The 14841-nt window shown below is 40.9% G+C and overlaps 2 protein-coding genes across 2 annotated transcripts; one reads left to right on the top strand and one right to left on the bottom strand.

The window, feature by feature from the left end:
- The first annotated feature begins 602 nt into the window (after window positions 1-602).
- On the top strand, window positions 603-1547 carry cldni (claudin i). Its single transcript, XM_005726257.1, has 2 exons — window positions 603-734; window positions 951-1547. The coding sequence occupies exons 1-2, from the start codon at window positions 603-605 to the stop codon at window positions 1452-1454; spliced, it is 636 nt and encodes a 211-aa protein (XP_005726314.1). The 3' UTR covers window positions 1455-1547.
- A 548-nt stretch (window positions 1548-2095) lies between these two features.
- On the bottom strand, window positions 2096-10787 carry coro1a (coronin, actin binding protein, 1A). The gene is made up of 11 exons (XM_005726256.1): window positions 10680-10787; window positions 9371-9574; window positions 7850-7972; window positions 7632-7761; window positions 5261-5442; window positions 4730-4849; window positions 3862-3966; window positions 3623-3768; window positions 3049-3106; window positions 2734-2949; window positions 2096-2437 (listed from the first exon to the last, which is right to left on the bottom strand). The coding sequence occupies exons 2-11, from the start codon at window positions 9566-9568 to the stop codon at window positions 2345-2347; spliced, it is 1371 nt and encodes a 456-aa protein (XP_005726313.1). The 5' UTR covers window positions 9569-9574; window positions 10680-10787; the 3' UTR covers window positions 2096-2344.
- Window positions 10788-14841: the final 4054 nt, after the last annotated feature.

Raw genomic sequence — 14841 nt, 5'->3', positions numbered from 1 at the left:
CTTACTTCCAGCATTTATGACTCAAACTTTACCTTTTGTATGATGATGACTCATATAATGGCCTTCAAATAATTAGGTAAAGCAGAGATTTTCAGAGTATGAAGAGCTCCGCCCAGATGTGGCAGCTCAGCGTCTCCTGGGTGGAGATTCAGCGCTCCTGGACCTCTCAGGGCATGAATTTGTTTTAAAAACATTGCCCCAAAGCCATGTTTTCTGTGAGGGCCTGTCAGAGTATTGTTTACCCACATGATTCCTCACCTACACGACCACAAAGGAAGGACCCACCCAGCAGTAAGGCTAAAGCACCACATGTAATATTTTGAATCAGCTATGGAGACTTAAAACAACTCCACAGCTAACCAACAGAATGAGTGCTGCAAATCAGAAGTGGTGAATTAAATTTTTTAAAATATATATATTTATCATAGCAGATTAATAAAACAGATACAGCAAAAATATTGGAGAAACATTCAGCGGATGTTAGAAAATGAGCTTTTTAAAGCCAAAGACAGAAGGAGAACATCATTAAATAGACTGTAAAGTAACAATGAAAAGCTTTTAGTGATGCTCCTGTGCCTTTACACTATTTTGCCTTTTATAGAATGGGATCTGCTGTAGTTCAGATGGCATGTGTGGCCCTCGGGGTCGTGGGCCTGATTGGGATTGTTGTATGCTGTGCCGTCCCGCTCTGGAGAGTGTCGGCCTTCACAGGATCCAACATTGTGACAGCAGAGGTAATTAAACATATGTGTGTAGTGTTGTATAAGCAATATTGGATTGTTTCTGTTTATTGAGCTTATTTTACTTGATTTTGAGTAAGTGAATGTTTACAGTTCAATTTTTCATAAATGTTCTACGTGTATGAGATTTAATTATGTAGCACTCAGTTTGCCTCATGTCATGAAATGATGTCTATAAGTGTATATTTCTTCCTCTCTGTGTGTGAGTAGAGAAGTCAGGAGGGCCTGTGGACCACCTGTGTGGTGCAGAGTACTGGCCAGCAGCAGTGCAAGAACTTCGAATCCCTGCTAGATTTGGGTGCAGACCGGCAGGCTGCCAGAGCCCTGACCATCATCAGCGGCATGCTCTGCTGCCTCAGCCTGCTCGTTCTTTTCTGCGGGTCCGATTTTACCACCTGTGTGGAAAACGAAGACGTCAAGCCCAAGATCAGCCTGGTGGCCGGGGTGGGCATGCTGCTGGCTGGCATCCTGGTAATCATCCCTGTCAGCTGGTTTGCACACAATACCGTGAGGGACTTCTACACCCCCCTGTTGAGTTCTTCCCCAAGGATGGAGATGGGAGCATGCATCTTTGTAGGCTGGGCTGCAGGTGTGCTGCTCATCATAGCTGGAGGTCTGCTCTGTTGCTTCAGCAGGCCCAAGCAAGGCAACACAGGAGGAAAAGCCAAGTATTACAGCAACAGCGCCTCAGCCCCAAACAAAAACTACGTGTAGTGGTGTTTTAAAAGGAACTGGTGTTTGAGAGAAAGGAGGGAATGGTGATCTAGTCGGACTGGAAGTGATAAAGTAGACAACACCGGTTGAATGTTTTTGGGGGGAAAAACCCAAAAAATGTAAATATTAAATTCTCACTGCAGTTTGTACTTTCACATTCATAGAGCTGCTGGTGATGTAAAGCTATGAAAGTAACGGCTGTAAAGTCCACATTAAATTTGCAAGATTTTTGTAAAGTTTAAAGTTTTGGTTTCAATTATAGCATAAAATATATTTAATTTGTTGAGCAATTAAATAATCAAAGGCCTTTTAGATGGTTCATATTTTACAGTTTGAATGTTAATCAATGCTCTGCTTGTCTTTTTTTCCTTGATATTTTTATTATCTCTTCTTTAAAAGTCTAACCAAATGCACCTCAGTGAACCTCAGGAAACATCTGGTGCGCGTGTTTCTCTCTTGATATGTTCTCAAAAGTCCGCAGTATATTTTATAATCATGAGATGTTTGTTTGTACTCATTTTATTTTGTTTCACATTTGGTACGGTAATGAGTATAAATGATTAAAATGGGGTCAAAATAAAGTGCGTGTATGCATTTCATGTGTGTTTCCTTCAAAAGAAAGAAAAAAAGGGGTCAAAATGTACTTTGAAAATACAGACAATTTTATTTCAAACTAAAAGCATATATTATGGTTCTTGTTTTCTCAAATTGATCACACAAACCAAATAGACAAATTCAAGCTTTACGCTAAAAAATAGTTTCATGACATCTACCATCTTAATCTCTCCCTTTGTCTCACTGTAATCAAAAGTTAACAAAAGTTTTCTCGCTGTAGTTTTTGCTCCACTCTTCTCGCGTGATTTCTGCTCTTTGTCGCTTTTTCTTGCCGCTTAATGCTTGCTCTCCAGCTCTTTCACACGCGTGGTCAGCTCTTCTAGCGCTTCTTTCAAGTCCTTCACCTCCTTCCTCAAAGACTGAACCTCCTGAGGTACAGAGACACACTTGTGATTGGGTGGAGTCCAATGATGTTGTGGAGTGGCTCATGTTTAGCTGATGGTCTAATTAGCCGTCAAGGTTCGGTTGAAGCCAATAATGTAATTATTGACAGATTTCTCAAAAAAAGTCAAAAATAAATTTGCAACTGAGACACCAAAAGTAAAGTTTAAAGACTCATAAATCAGTTATGAAATAAATTAAGGAAAGTCTAACTCCTAAAACTCATTCACTTATTATCTGCAGCTAAAACAGAAGCAAAACATTGTGGATCTAAAAGACTCACCCCGCTGCTGTCATGCTGATTCCCTGCAGAAGCAGTGGTGGTCTTCAGGAGACTCTTGTGAACTTTGAACTCCTTAGCTTTAGTCGTAGCTACAAACCCGTCCTTCAGGGATATCAGATTAGGCGGGGCCTCTTTTCCCTCAAACCACTCATCAGCTTCGGCCGAGGGCTCGGGCCCGACGGTGTCTGGGTACAGATCTTCCTGGAACAGGTCCGACTGCACAGGCAGAGACAAAAAAAAGAGAGTCAGAGTTCAAATTCCGCACAGATTTTCTTGAACCATGAACCTAAAACCTAGGATTTGCTAAAACCTTACCTTGCGTGGCACGGTCATGACTATAGGCTCACACTTCCTCTCGTGCAGCTTGTAGAATCTGAAATTAAAATAGTTTGTTCGTATTTTAGGTTGTTGTGTCAGATTAGGCTGAAATAATACGCTTCAATTTGGAGGAAGAAGAAAGATTTTGCCCTCAAAATGTTAAAGAGCTGAACAGTAAGCTGGGAGCTCATCTAACAGTGCTTTTAGTATCAAGTTGATGTTGTGGGTGCCATCCCATTCTGCATTAAGAGAATGAGAAAGCAGAAAAGATGGATGCAGACACTGTGAAGTCACCATTTGCTTTGGAAAGTGTTATGAGTGCTTGAGCTTTCGCCATCTTGGTGTTTTGAAAGCAGATGTGAGGCATGGATTCACTGTGAAACCACATGGTCACTGAATAATGATCCAGCACAGCCTGGATAATCCTGTGAGGCCTATAATGATCTCATAATCTTCATGTTTTCTTCACTATGACCCCAAACTAGCGGCTGAGCCCATAAAGTCTTCACAAAGGTGTTAAAGAGGTCACCTTGCTGCTTGCATAGCTAAAACCACTGAGATATGCCATTACCTGGCAATTTCACATTTGTTGACCTCCAGGCCCCTCTTGGGCATGTACCCCATCCCCTTCTGGCTCTCCTTGCTGCTGTACATGGACAGGTAGTGGACATAAGGAGCTTCATCTGTCACCTCGAAGTAACGGATGCTGCTGTCTCCCTGTGAAAATGACAGGATCAACAAGAGGGCTGACTGAGTCTGTGTGGGTGGTAGTGATGCAGAAAGGCTGTTGTTTCATAATCTAAATCTAACCTTGCCACAGAGGTAGACGACGCCAGTGTCTGGGTCAAAGAATGGCAGGAGGACGCCACTGCTGGTGTCCAGCTCCTGCAGGGTCAGTGCCTCTCCAAAGTTTTTCTGTTAAAGGATAGAGAAATATTTAGCAATTAATCACATGTACTCTAGCATCACATGTACCCAGCAGACTGCAGGTAAGCTGAGGATTTAATTGAGGCTAATATTTCAGCACAGACACTTAATACTGTAATCTGGCTGTTGTGAAACAGTGGTGTTGTAAATGTGAAGAGATGCTCCCTAAAGGCAAACACCTAAAGTTTGGAATCCACCATTAAGGTTCAGCTGTAAAGATTTTCGCACTATAAAAGGGTTTTTACTTATTGTGTAACAGGTCAAAATGATTCACGAGTACAATTCAGCACAGCAGGCTGCTCTTACAATCATGTGCTGAAGGAGGAAAGCTGACGCTGGAGGCGTTTTGTGCTCTGCAACTCAGCTTTTTAAGTAAAAGAAAAGAAAAGAGTCTCAATATTAAAGTTGGGGCACATGTCATCTTACAAAATCTGTTTGAGGATAAGCCCAGAGTCTTATCTGAGAGAAAGGTTACAACTCTTTTATGAGACTGTTTTGTCTTTATTTCAGGTGGGAAAGTGTGACTAAACTGGACCCCACTCTGAATTTAGGAATACAAGTCCCAAAGACTACATTTGCTACATTTTATTTTTTTAAATTTTCAAACATTAACGAATACACATTTTATGTCCCAGAGATCTCAAACCACATGCTCAGAGGAATTTAAGACATGACTAAGGATTATGAATCATAAAGTTCAGTAAGCAAGATGCTTTGTCTGAGACTGACTCTGTCAGTTGTTGACACTCACCGGATCCCACAGCGCCACCTGCCTCTCACTCATGCGACTGAAGCCGGTACTGAGGATCTTCCCGTCGGACACAAACACCGCCCTGACAGGCCTGGAGCCCTCGTGAGGCTTCTCCTTCTCCTGCAGACGAGAGGTGGCGCAGAGTAGCAAAGTGGAAGAAAATTGCAAATTATATGGAGAAAGAAAAACTTTTCAAAATAAAAGTGCAATATTAAATAATTTTTTTATTTCTCTTTTTCCATCATCATTATCAACAAATCAACTGAAAAACTCTATATTTGGTAGTTTCCTGGTTTAGTCATACAGCAAAAGGACAAAACCAAAAAATAAAAGTTTTTTTTATGAGCATTTAAGAGAATTCCCTGTAGATTCATCAGTAATGATAAAAATAACTGGTGCAGCTCTGCTAAGTGTGACCAGTGTTACTCAAGATCTTTGTGCAGAAACGTGACTTTTAAAGACTTCCTCTGTGACACTGAAGTGATGGTGGTGACAGAGCGAGATAGCGAAGGCCGATCAGAGGAAACCTACATAGAGGACGGTGCCCTTGCGCGGGTCCAGCACCCTCAGGGTCTTGTCCTTGCAGGAGGTGAGAATCTTGGAGCCGTCCCTGTTCCAGCAGGCGCTGTAGATGAGGTCAGTGTGCACGGTGTCGATCCTCACCACCGCGTCGCCACGAGCCACGTTCCACAGGATCACCACGTTATCACAGCCTTCATGGACACAATGGTGACATCAAAAACAAACAAAAAAAGCTTAGAGTCTCATTAAAGGCTCATGAATTAAATTTAAGTGATTGATACAGAGTTTCTCGTTTCTTTTTTAAAAAACAGGCATCATGTGCACTTCAGCCTGATTTAGATTTTCACTTTTAAACAGTCAAGAGCTTCAAAGTTTCACATTTGCAGTGAAGAGGAACATGCAGAAAACAGAAGTTCACAAATGAAGTGGACGCGCTGTTTTACACCAAATAAAGCCTCTGGATTACACTATGATACCAGAGCACCATATAAAGATCTGAGACACGTCTAAACCTCGCGTGGCCAAACATTTGCATGTGCATTTGTGAAATTTTTGATTGCAAAAAATGTTTCTGATTATCTACCTCTCATATAATTTTTTATAGTTTTTCTTTAAAGGAACTGACTCATTGTTGCAGCAGTGACACACATTGATTCAACTTTCTTTTCTTTCAAACAGATACGTGGAAGAAACAAAGGATGGAAAATACTGTGAATGTGTAATTCGCTGTACTGTTTCATCTATAGTTGGTTGTTAAGGTGTTCTTTAAATGTTAATATCTGTTAGTGAAAGAGGAGAACTTGCTTTTGTAAGAGCTAACAGGCAAAATATTGTCTAAATAAATGTATTTTTGTTCATAAAGTTTCTATTGTTAACTCTTTTTGCATAGAAATAGTTATATATTTTCAAATATCTAACACTGATAAGGGGAACAGTACCTAAGGGGAACCTAATTAGCCAGCTATGTAATAGATACACCAGCTTGGTTACCAGAAGGTAAAAAAGCTGGAGTAACAATAAATAAGTGATTTGAACTATATTAGCAACAGTGGAAACACTGGAGCAAAATTAATTGACTTTTCTGTTCTGATTAGATGCCCACTATGACCACAAATCATTTCCTCTGAAGCAATGTTACAGTTTGAATGTTTAATGTTTTTAATGCTTACTTAACTAAAATAATAATTAAAAATGTAAAAAATACAACTAAATGAAACTATTTTGAGAACTTTGAAAAGTTACTAAAATAAGGCTTAAAAAACTAGCAAATATTCTTTTATTACCTTTTAGTTTGGTAAAAATAAATAAATAATAATAATCATATATATTGAGACTTTGGATGTCTTTAGATGGTGAGTCAACTGCATTAAAAGTTTTGTGTTTTCACTGTAAAACCTAAATCTTTTCCTAAGTCTTGCCTTTGACATATGTCGCCCATACAATAATAACTTAAAAGACTCAAACTATCACAAAAACTGATGAAAGGTAAACTAAAACTAGACATTTTTAAACAACAAAACTTGAACTGAAACATTAAAAATCTGCTCTGGAAATTTACTGAAACTAAACTGAACTAAAAACAAAAAAGTCAAAATGAAATCAAATAGAAACTAATTAGAAAATGCAAAAACTATGGTTGGACCTATAATACGTGCTTACTTAGCAAATTTATTAGACCACCACCCAATTTTAAAGTGAAATATGCTGGAAATGTTATTGCAGCTTAAATTACAGATTGTGAAAATATTTCAAGAATATTCTGAATGATGTGCGCCCACTCGGTGAAGATGTGCACTGTGCACCTCTTGTGCTGCACCCTGCTGGGCAAAAATAAGACCTTAAGTTTGTAATGATGGCATGAGATCACTTCTAAAGACACCTGAATGATTCAGCAGGAGTCGAAACTTTTAAAGAAATTCCCAAGTCTAAACTTATTTTCAGACTTAACACCTGTTAAAATTAAGTCACTGGGTTCTTTTTAAGGATAAGATTCAGAACCACACGCTGCCAATCCCAGCTGTCTCTAGGACAAGGATCTATATTCTCCTTCTTCCTGTGCTTTTTCCTTTTTTTTTGTGATTAGTTTTTAATCTGGAACGCTGAGTCTGTAATTAAGATGAAAGATTAATAAAGTGTGACTTCAGCGTCTGACAGACTGAAGGTTCAGAGAGTTCGTGTAAAACCGTGAGCGGAAATGTCATGGTGCTGCTGATCAGAGTTCAGAGCGCGGAGCGAAGGAGGGTGGAGGCTTGAGAACTTCCTGTTAAGCAGAGTTGTGAGTCTCATTCAGCAAAACATCTGCGATATGTTACGATCATCCCTGTCTGCTTCCTCATTACACATGATACGCTTCTGTGTTTTTAGAATCAGCGAATAATACCTGCACTCATTAGCACATTATGGGCAGTGGGGTGCCAGCTCAGGATGCCAACACGTTTGGAGTGACCTTCCAGCTTGACAACGGGATCTGTGAGCGGTGAGGTGAGCCCGCCTTCCGGGATCTCCCAAATCTATTCACCGACAAAGACTTTTAAACATCTAGTTTTTGAAATCACAAATAGCATTAGGAATATTCCGTGTCAGACTTTATTGCCTTACCATGACACTGCAATCCTCAGAGCCACTGGCAATGATGTTGTCATTATGAGGACAGAACTCGATGTCCAGGACCGGACCCGTGTGGCCACATACAGTGGGGTAGGACATGTCGATACGTCCTGTCTGCAGAGGCAAGCATCAGGATAGGAGGACATTGACTATGACTCATGCATGCAGTGCAGAAAACACTGCAGCTACAAAACGTAAAGAACAAAAAGCTAATGCAAGAAAAAAAAAGACAAAACTGGATGAGAAGTTTATCAGCTGACACCAATTACACAGCTTTGCCTTCAATTAGTGCTCATTTCTAGTAAGTGGGTTAAAAATGAGATCAGGACCAAGAAGAGGAAACCCAGTCATGAAGCGGTCTGAGAAAAATGACAATTACACATCATTTTTATTTTTATATCTTGCATTATAAGTCAGTCACATTTAGCTCCATGTAGTTGCATTCATTCTGGTAAAACCTTAAAAAAAAAACCACTGGGCCCTGAAGCAGGATGACACAACCATGCCAGCATCACACTCAAAACAGGATGAGTTTTTTTCCACTACAGCGCAGCTCTGCAATTTTATGCCCACTGGTCCCTGCACTTATTTTTGTCCTTTGAGAATCCCATGCTAGATGCAAGATAAGACCATGAATAATGTGATTTCTGCAGGCTTCACCAAGGTAAATATAAGATTGTTTAAAATCGCCTTTTTAATACCACAAAGTGGGACAATATAATTGTCAGGTAAAATAAGGCCAGGACATTAGATTCTGGTCACTTTCTCTGTCATTTCTAATGATATAATTAGTTACATGAGATGGTAATTACTTAGTTTAGAGGCAGTGATCTCTCTACAGTTAACTGCAGCAGCAAGAAGCAGTGACATTATTCGGTGATTTTGTCTGACAAACCTGAGCAAAACTCCACGAAAAAAGATTACACATCTTTCTGAAGTACAGTCTTCATACCACAATCACATAAAAAACACCTAACCTCACTGTAAGCATTTTCGGTGCCTGCACAGAACGAACTTCCCAAGCCCGAGGGAACACTTCACTGAGTTCACAGCCTCTGACAAATTCAGCTGGCCATTAACTCGGCCACAAGGTTTGCAATTTTGCACTTTTTCGGGCACATAAAATGCAATAAATGAGCTGCAAGGCCTAACCTAACGCCCTCTATAAGTGACTGCACAATAACTGGGTTGAGGCCACATCCTGTCCTCCTACACTGAGCTGACAACAAACTCCTAATATGGTGAAAACTTCTCAACAGCAGAGCAAGTGACGTGTAGACAGACTCAAAGACAGCATCAAACTTCCTTATTTAGCTGAATGTGTGATGGTGACTGGCAGCATTCAAATTTTAAAGTGCAAGAATGCTGCTAAAACAACATTTAATCCCTAACCTGCATCTGTAATAGTTAACACACCTAAACATAGTATTAAGAGAAGTATATAAAACAGTATAGAGCCGAACGGTGGGTTTATTTGTGTTCTTTTGTTTCCTGGTGATTCCTGTGACCCACCTTGCTCAGCGGAAGCACCATGAAGGCTCCCCCACCGCTGGCATCTACAATCATGGCCACAAACTTGGGGTTAACGGAGCAGAAATTGCTGTCCCAGGTCATCTGGGAGATTCGGATGTCATCGTAGCATTGGTCGGCTTTCACAGCCTGGCCAAAGACGTGACGGAACTTGCTGGACCTCACAACCTTTCTGGACATGGTGAACTGAGAAAGAATGAAAGACAAAAAGGGTGGAAAGAGGAGAAAATTAATGTGCAAGAAGTGCAAGAAGTCTGTAGCAGAGTTGAGAGAGATTTATTTTATGGGTCATCATAAATCATATTGTTTGTTGGTGCTCTTTGAGTTCATGCGGAAATAATCTGACAGACACAAAGCTGATGAAACCGTTGAAAGACTCAACAGAGGAAAGCTAAAAAAGGAAGAAGCAAAAGCTTTCACAACTGCTTCCTCTGTGACTGGTACTCTGGCACTCTATCTCCTTCTCTTTTTAACACATACATATTAAAAAGCAAGCAAATGTACAAAAAAACAGCAGAAAGGAAACAAAAAAGTAGGCCTTTTATCATCTAAAGCACATGCAGTGTCCTTAAAAAAGGTACAGAAGCTGCCCGAGCGGCAGTTACACCACATCCTACAAAGAGTGTAACAAAACCACAAACCTTTCTTTTCCTCAGTTCATACAGTCATGCTGTTACTTAATTCCCCGCATGTAGGCATGCTTTAAATGACATATTTGACGAAGTAAGCTGAAACATATCCGGTAAATGTAAGTGTCTGCGTGCGCAATGAGATCAGAACTTCAATCAAAAGCAGCTGCAAAATATACGAACTTTGCATCACGCAGGAACAGATGAAAAGCACTAAATAAGTCTTTCTTTACCTCCATTTGTAGAGTTTACTTCCTGAAATCTGCAGCCGCGCCTAAGCTCAGATTCGGTAGCGTATGACAATTTTGCTGCATGTGCATCACAAGACCTCTCGGGCTTCTCTGCAGCTAATTTAATAATCCTTTACAGAGTGAGCCATAATTTTATCAGGACTCTAAATGCATGTCAGTAATCTGTCTCGACCACTATCTCTCTGTGTTGTGATGGAAAACATTGACCAGTAGGCTACAAAGTAGGAAACAATTCACTGCCTTGAAATAGGAGAAACTCAGGCCATGTGGAAGATGAGAAACAAAAATGTGTCACTGAAATTAGTGACATACGGTTAGCTTCAGCTATTTCCTTCTTTAACCAATGCACCGATTACAGGTAAGATGATATCTTCAAGAGGTTGAGATTGCAGAGAGATGATGCGGGCCTACCTGGGAGTCGTGTGGGGGTGATTCAGCTCAAGGAGTTTTGGCAGTGCACCAAACGCCCTGCCACCAGAATGAGAACACAAGAGGAGACTGTAGGTTAAAGTACATGACAAATGACAGGGAGGAAGTGAGAGTTTCAAACGAAGGTGGAAGTAGGAGGTGTCGGCTGTGCCGTCTGCAACAAGCTGCAGAAACCAAAGTGAAACACAGGGCACCATATAAGATCTTTTGTAGGATTGAATCATGATAAAAGCGTCTAGCGGTGCAATGCAGAGTTCAATCCACACTTACCAACAACGGCAAACAGATGCAGGCCATTGCTGCTTAGAAGTCACCTGGTTATCAAAACCACTTCACGTCCAACAACACAGATAAATGCAGTATGTCTGAAGAGCTCACAGAGTTTAAGTTAGCGTGAAAAAGACTCAATATTTTCTTGAGTGACGGATGTCAGTGCATGTCTGTTCTTTTTGACTCATGATTTCTGCAGATATTAGAGTTAAATACTCTATAAGAGGCTTCTCATCTGCTGCTATTCTTTCATTAGATTTATATAAGGCATCAGACAAATCTTAAGACAGACAAAGTATGTATGAGGGAAAGAGCAAAGATGAAAAAAACCCCCAGTTTTTTAAGGCCTAATTTTCAGTTTTTAAGCAGTTTCCCAATTGGGGACACCTGCAGTTTGTACATGCTGATGATTTCAAATGAAACGAAAGTTATTTAGATGATGTTTCAAATAACATGTCAGAGTCTGAAGACTTCCATGTGTTTCAGCTTCAGAGACTGGCTTCTTAAAGGACCCTGAATTTCAGGTAACCCCTAATCGAACCCACTTTATTTACATATCACATTTACAGCAACCTGTTCTCACACCAAACCTAATTAGACTTAAACTGGCAATCAGCTGTTTTTGCACATGATGTCACTTTATTAGTCATGATTACTCAGCCTGTGGAAAGGCTTACACTTACATTATGGGAAATCAGGGATGCTGTAATGGAGAAAAAGGAGAAAATGACTTGTATTGATTGGCTAGGCAGAGAGATCGAGCTGGAAAAGATGTGCAGGGTGATTAAGGAAAGAGATGAAAATGTACTTATGAGTGAAGAGAGAGTCGAGAAGGTGGAAGGAGTATTTTGAGGAGCTGAGTGAGGAAAATGGGAGAGAGGAGGACAGATGGAGGACAGTTAGTGAATCGGAAAGTGCAGGAGATTAGAAAAGAGGAAGTCAGGGCAGCCATGAAGAAGCTGAAGAGTGGAAAGGTGGTTGGTAAAGATGATATACCTGTGGAGATGTCTGGGTGAGAGGGAAGTGGGAAGTAGTTTGGCAGATCGTTTACCAAAGCCTTGGAGAGTGAGAGGATGTCTGAGGAAGGGAGGGAAAGTGTACTGGTCCTAAAGGGCACTATAGTGAGTTCTTTTGCTTTGAAGAGAGTTGATGGAGAAGTACGGAGAAGGTCAAAAGGAGTGTCAGTGCATCTTTGTGGCATATGTTAAGGTGTTAAGAGAAGAACTGTGTTGCTGAATGAGGAAGTCACGAATGACAGCGAAGTATGTGTGGTGCAGGACAGAATTCAAAGTTTGAGTAGGACTGCTCTGAACCCCTTCTTCTTTGGAGTGGTGATGGACAGGCTACCAGATGAGGTATCCATGATTTATGATGTTTTTAGAGCACATTCTGATCTGTAGCAAAAATAGGGAGAGGTCACAAAGGGAGCCTGGAGAGGTGGAGGTATGCTCTGGAGTGAAGAGCAATGAAAGTCAGTAGAGGCGAGGTAGAATATCTGTGTAGATGAAAATGAGACAGGTGCAAAAGGGGAAGATGCATAGGCAAGGCTGAGATGGTTCAGACATGCGCAGAGGAGGTTAGTGGATGGTGAACATGGATCTGCCAAACTGGAGTAAAAGAGGAAGACCACAGAGAAGATTCATAGATCTTGTGAAGGAGGACGCACAGAGGGTTGGCGTGACAGAGGTGATTGTTAGAGACAAGGTGAGATGGAGGCACATGATCCCGTGTGGTGACTGCTAAAAGGGGCAGCCAAAGGAGAATCATCTGAATGCATGGGCCTCTAGGTGTGCTCTTTTAAACCTCTTTTAAATCCTTCAACTATAAGGAAGTGCAAAACTCAAACAGCAGGGAGAACCTTTCAGCTCCTAAAATTCTAAACTTTTAGTCTATAAGTTTTATTATAAAAGCAAACTCAGTCTAATCCTTGAGTAGCAGAGCTAAAGCACTTCCTGTTTTTTGTCGTTTTGACACAAAAAACCTCATGCACACATGTTTTTACACTTGTCCTCACAAGCGTAAAAACATGTGTGCAAATGTCACTCAAATATAATTGGGTTTAATGCAGCAGAACTAGGACAACTGTTATTTCCTTACCAGGGCATGCCTACGTCACATTGGACTATAGTACTTTTTTTTCTGGGAAAGCCTTGCATACTTCAGCAAGACAATGCAAAACCACACACCACATTTATTGAAGCAGCATGGGTTTATAGTAGGAGTGGTTAGTTTGCAGTCCAGATCTTTGACCAATTGAAAACATTTAGTGTTATGAAACTAAAAATACAACAATGGAGACCCAGGACTGTTAAGCAGCTACAATCGTCTGTCAGACAAGAATGGGGCAACATTCCTCCCTCAAAAGTTCAACCTCTGGTCTCCTCCTCAGTTCCCAGAGGTTGCAGAGTGTTGTTTAAAGAAGAGAGGATGCTACACAGTGGCAAAAATGACCCTGTACAAGCCAGTTCTGAAATATATTTTCACTCACGCATTTGTAATTCTTTGAGTAGACAGAATCTCAAACTTAAATCTGACAACTATTTAAAAATGAGCATATAAGACATTTATTTTCATACAAGGGGAATCAGAGTGAAAAAAAAAATCAACCTGGTACCAAAATGTTGGTTGTTTTGGACGTTTTCACCACTGAAGTATCAGAAAAAATCCAGGTCTCTGTAACTCTACATCCTAGACAATAAACCGATGTAGTGTGATACACTGTTCAAACAAATTTAAGGAACGCTTTTTAATCAGAGTATAGAATCAAGTCAGTTGACTTTCTGGGACATTCGGTGGCAGTTTAGCTCTGTGGGTAAGCAGGCGACCCCATGTTGCATGACGGGTGAGCAGCAGCTTGGGTTGGAGTCCAACCTGTGGTCCTTTGCTGCATGTCTGTCCCTCTCTCTCACCCTGCTTTCCAGTCTGTCTTCACTCTTACAATTCAATGAAGGCAAAAAATGTCAAAAGGCCCCCGCAGGACCGCTATCTGATGAGCACTGCCAGAGCCTCCAGCAGGCCACTGGTGTGAGGGCTGGCCTGAGGGCTTGACGCCCTCTAGTGGGCTCTGGCAGACGTGACAGGGTCTGGAGACTGTTATGCAGCCTCTAGCGTCATTCAGCATCTCCGATTTGGTGGTGGATGCACAGACCTCTACAGGCTCGGCAATGATAACCGAGATAACGGGATGAAAGTTTTGAACCACTGTCAGACTGGTGCAGTGTGTCCTGCAGTTCCTGGAGGATGAAGAAATTGACACCATTGACTGGCCCCCACGCTCACCTGACCCAGTTCAATAGAACACCTGTATGACATTATGTTTTGGTATATCCGATGTCACCAGATTGCACCTCAGACTGTCTAGGAGCCCAGCGATGCCCTGGTCCAGAACTTGAAGGAGATCCTCCAGGAGAATCATTCTGAAATGCCGCAATGACATTTTGGCTACCTGGACTAGCCTCCCACATAACTTGTGTCTTTGAATTCAGCCAAACTATGTGGCATCCTTTTGTTCCAGTCACATCACTATAGATATTCAGCAAGATTTTTTTTCCCAGTGAGATCTGATGTGTTTTCGGTGTTCTTTTATTTTTTTTGAGCAGTGTATATATCCTGTGATACTGATGCTCAAAGTTGAAAATCGTTCTGAACAAAACGGGGATCTAAGATTTAGAAAACTGAAGTGCATCTACCACCTGAAAACTGCCTCTCTCCTGTAGTTAGTTGCAGGAAATATAAAAGTATTAAAAGCATCTATGTTTTTAACACACTGCTCAGGTTGTTAATATTAGAGTCATATTATAAATTCTTCCTTTTTTTGGTGTACAATCAAATAAAACATTGGATAAAAAAAAACACCAAATCTAATTTTAACCTT

Source organism: Pundamilia nyererei, unplaced genomic scaffold (assembly GCF_000239375.1).
Source record: "Pundamilia nyererei isolate P.nyererei 1_Seehausen unplaced genomic scaffold, PunNye1.0 scaffold00018, whole genome shotgun sequence".
Classification (NCBI taxonomy): Eukaryota; Metazoa; Chordata; class Actinopteri; order Cichliformes; family Cichlidae; genus Pundamilia; species Pundamilia nyererei.
Note: the sequence above shows the minus strand (reverse complement) of the source record. Positions and strands in the feature narration are given on the sequence as shown.

What these genes read in the sequence shown, in the direction of transcription:
- cldni (XM_005726257.1), top strand. Translation starts at nt 603, where the DNA reads ATGGGATCTGCTGTAGTTCAGATGGCATGTGTGGCCCTCGGGGTCGTG. An exon ending in CCAACATTGTGACAGCAGAG is followed by an intron (nt 735 to 950) that starts GTAATTAAACAT and finishes GTGTGTGAGTAG; the next exon opens with AGAAGTCAGGAGGGCCTGTG.
- coro1a (XM_005726256.1), bottom strand. Translation starts at nt 9,568, where the DNA reads ATGTCCAGAAAGGTTGTGAGGTCCAGCAAGTTCCGTCACGTCTTTGGC. An exon ending in TGGTGCTTCCGCTGAGCAAG is followed by an intron (nt 7,973 to 9,370) that starts GTGGGTCACAGG and finishes TTGCCTCTGCAG; the next exon opens with ACAGGACGTATCGACATGTC. An exon ending in TAATGTGCTAATGAGTGCAG is followed by an intron (nt 5,443 to 7,631) that starts GTATTATTCGCT and finishes GTGTCCATGAAG; the next exon opens with GCTGTGATAACGTGGTGATC.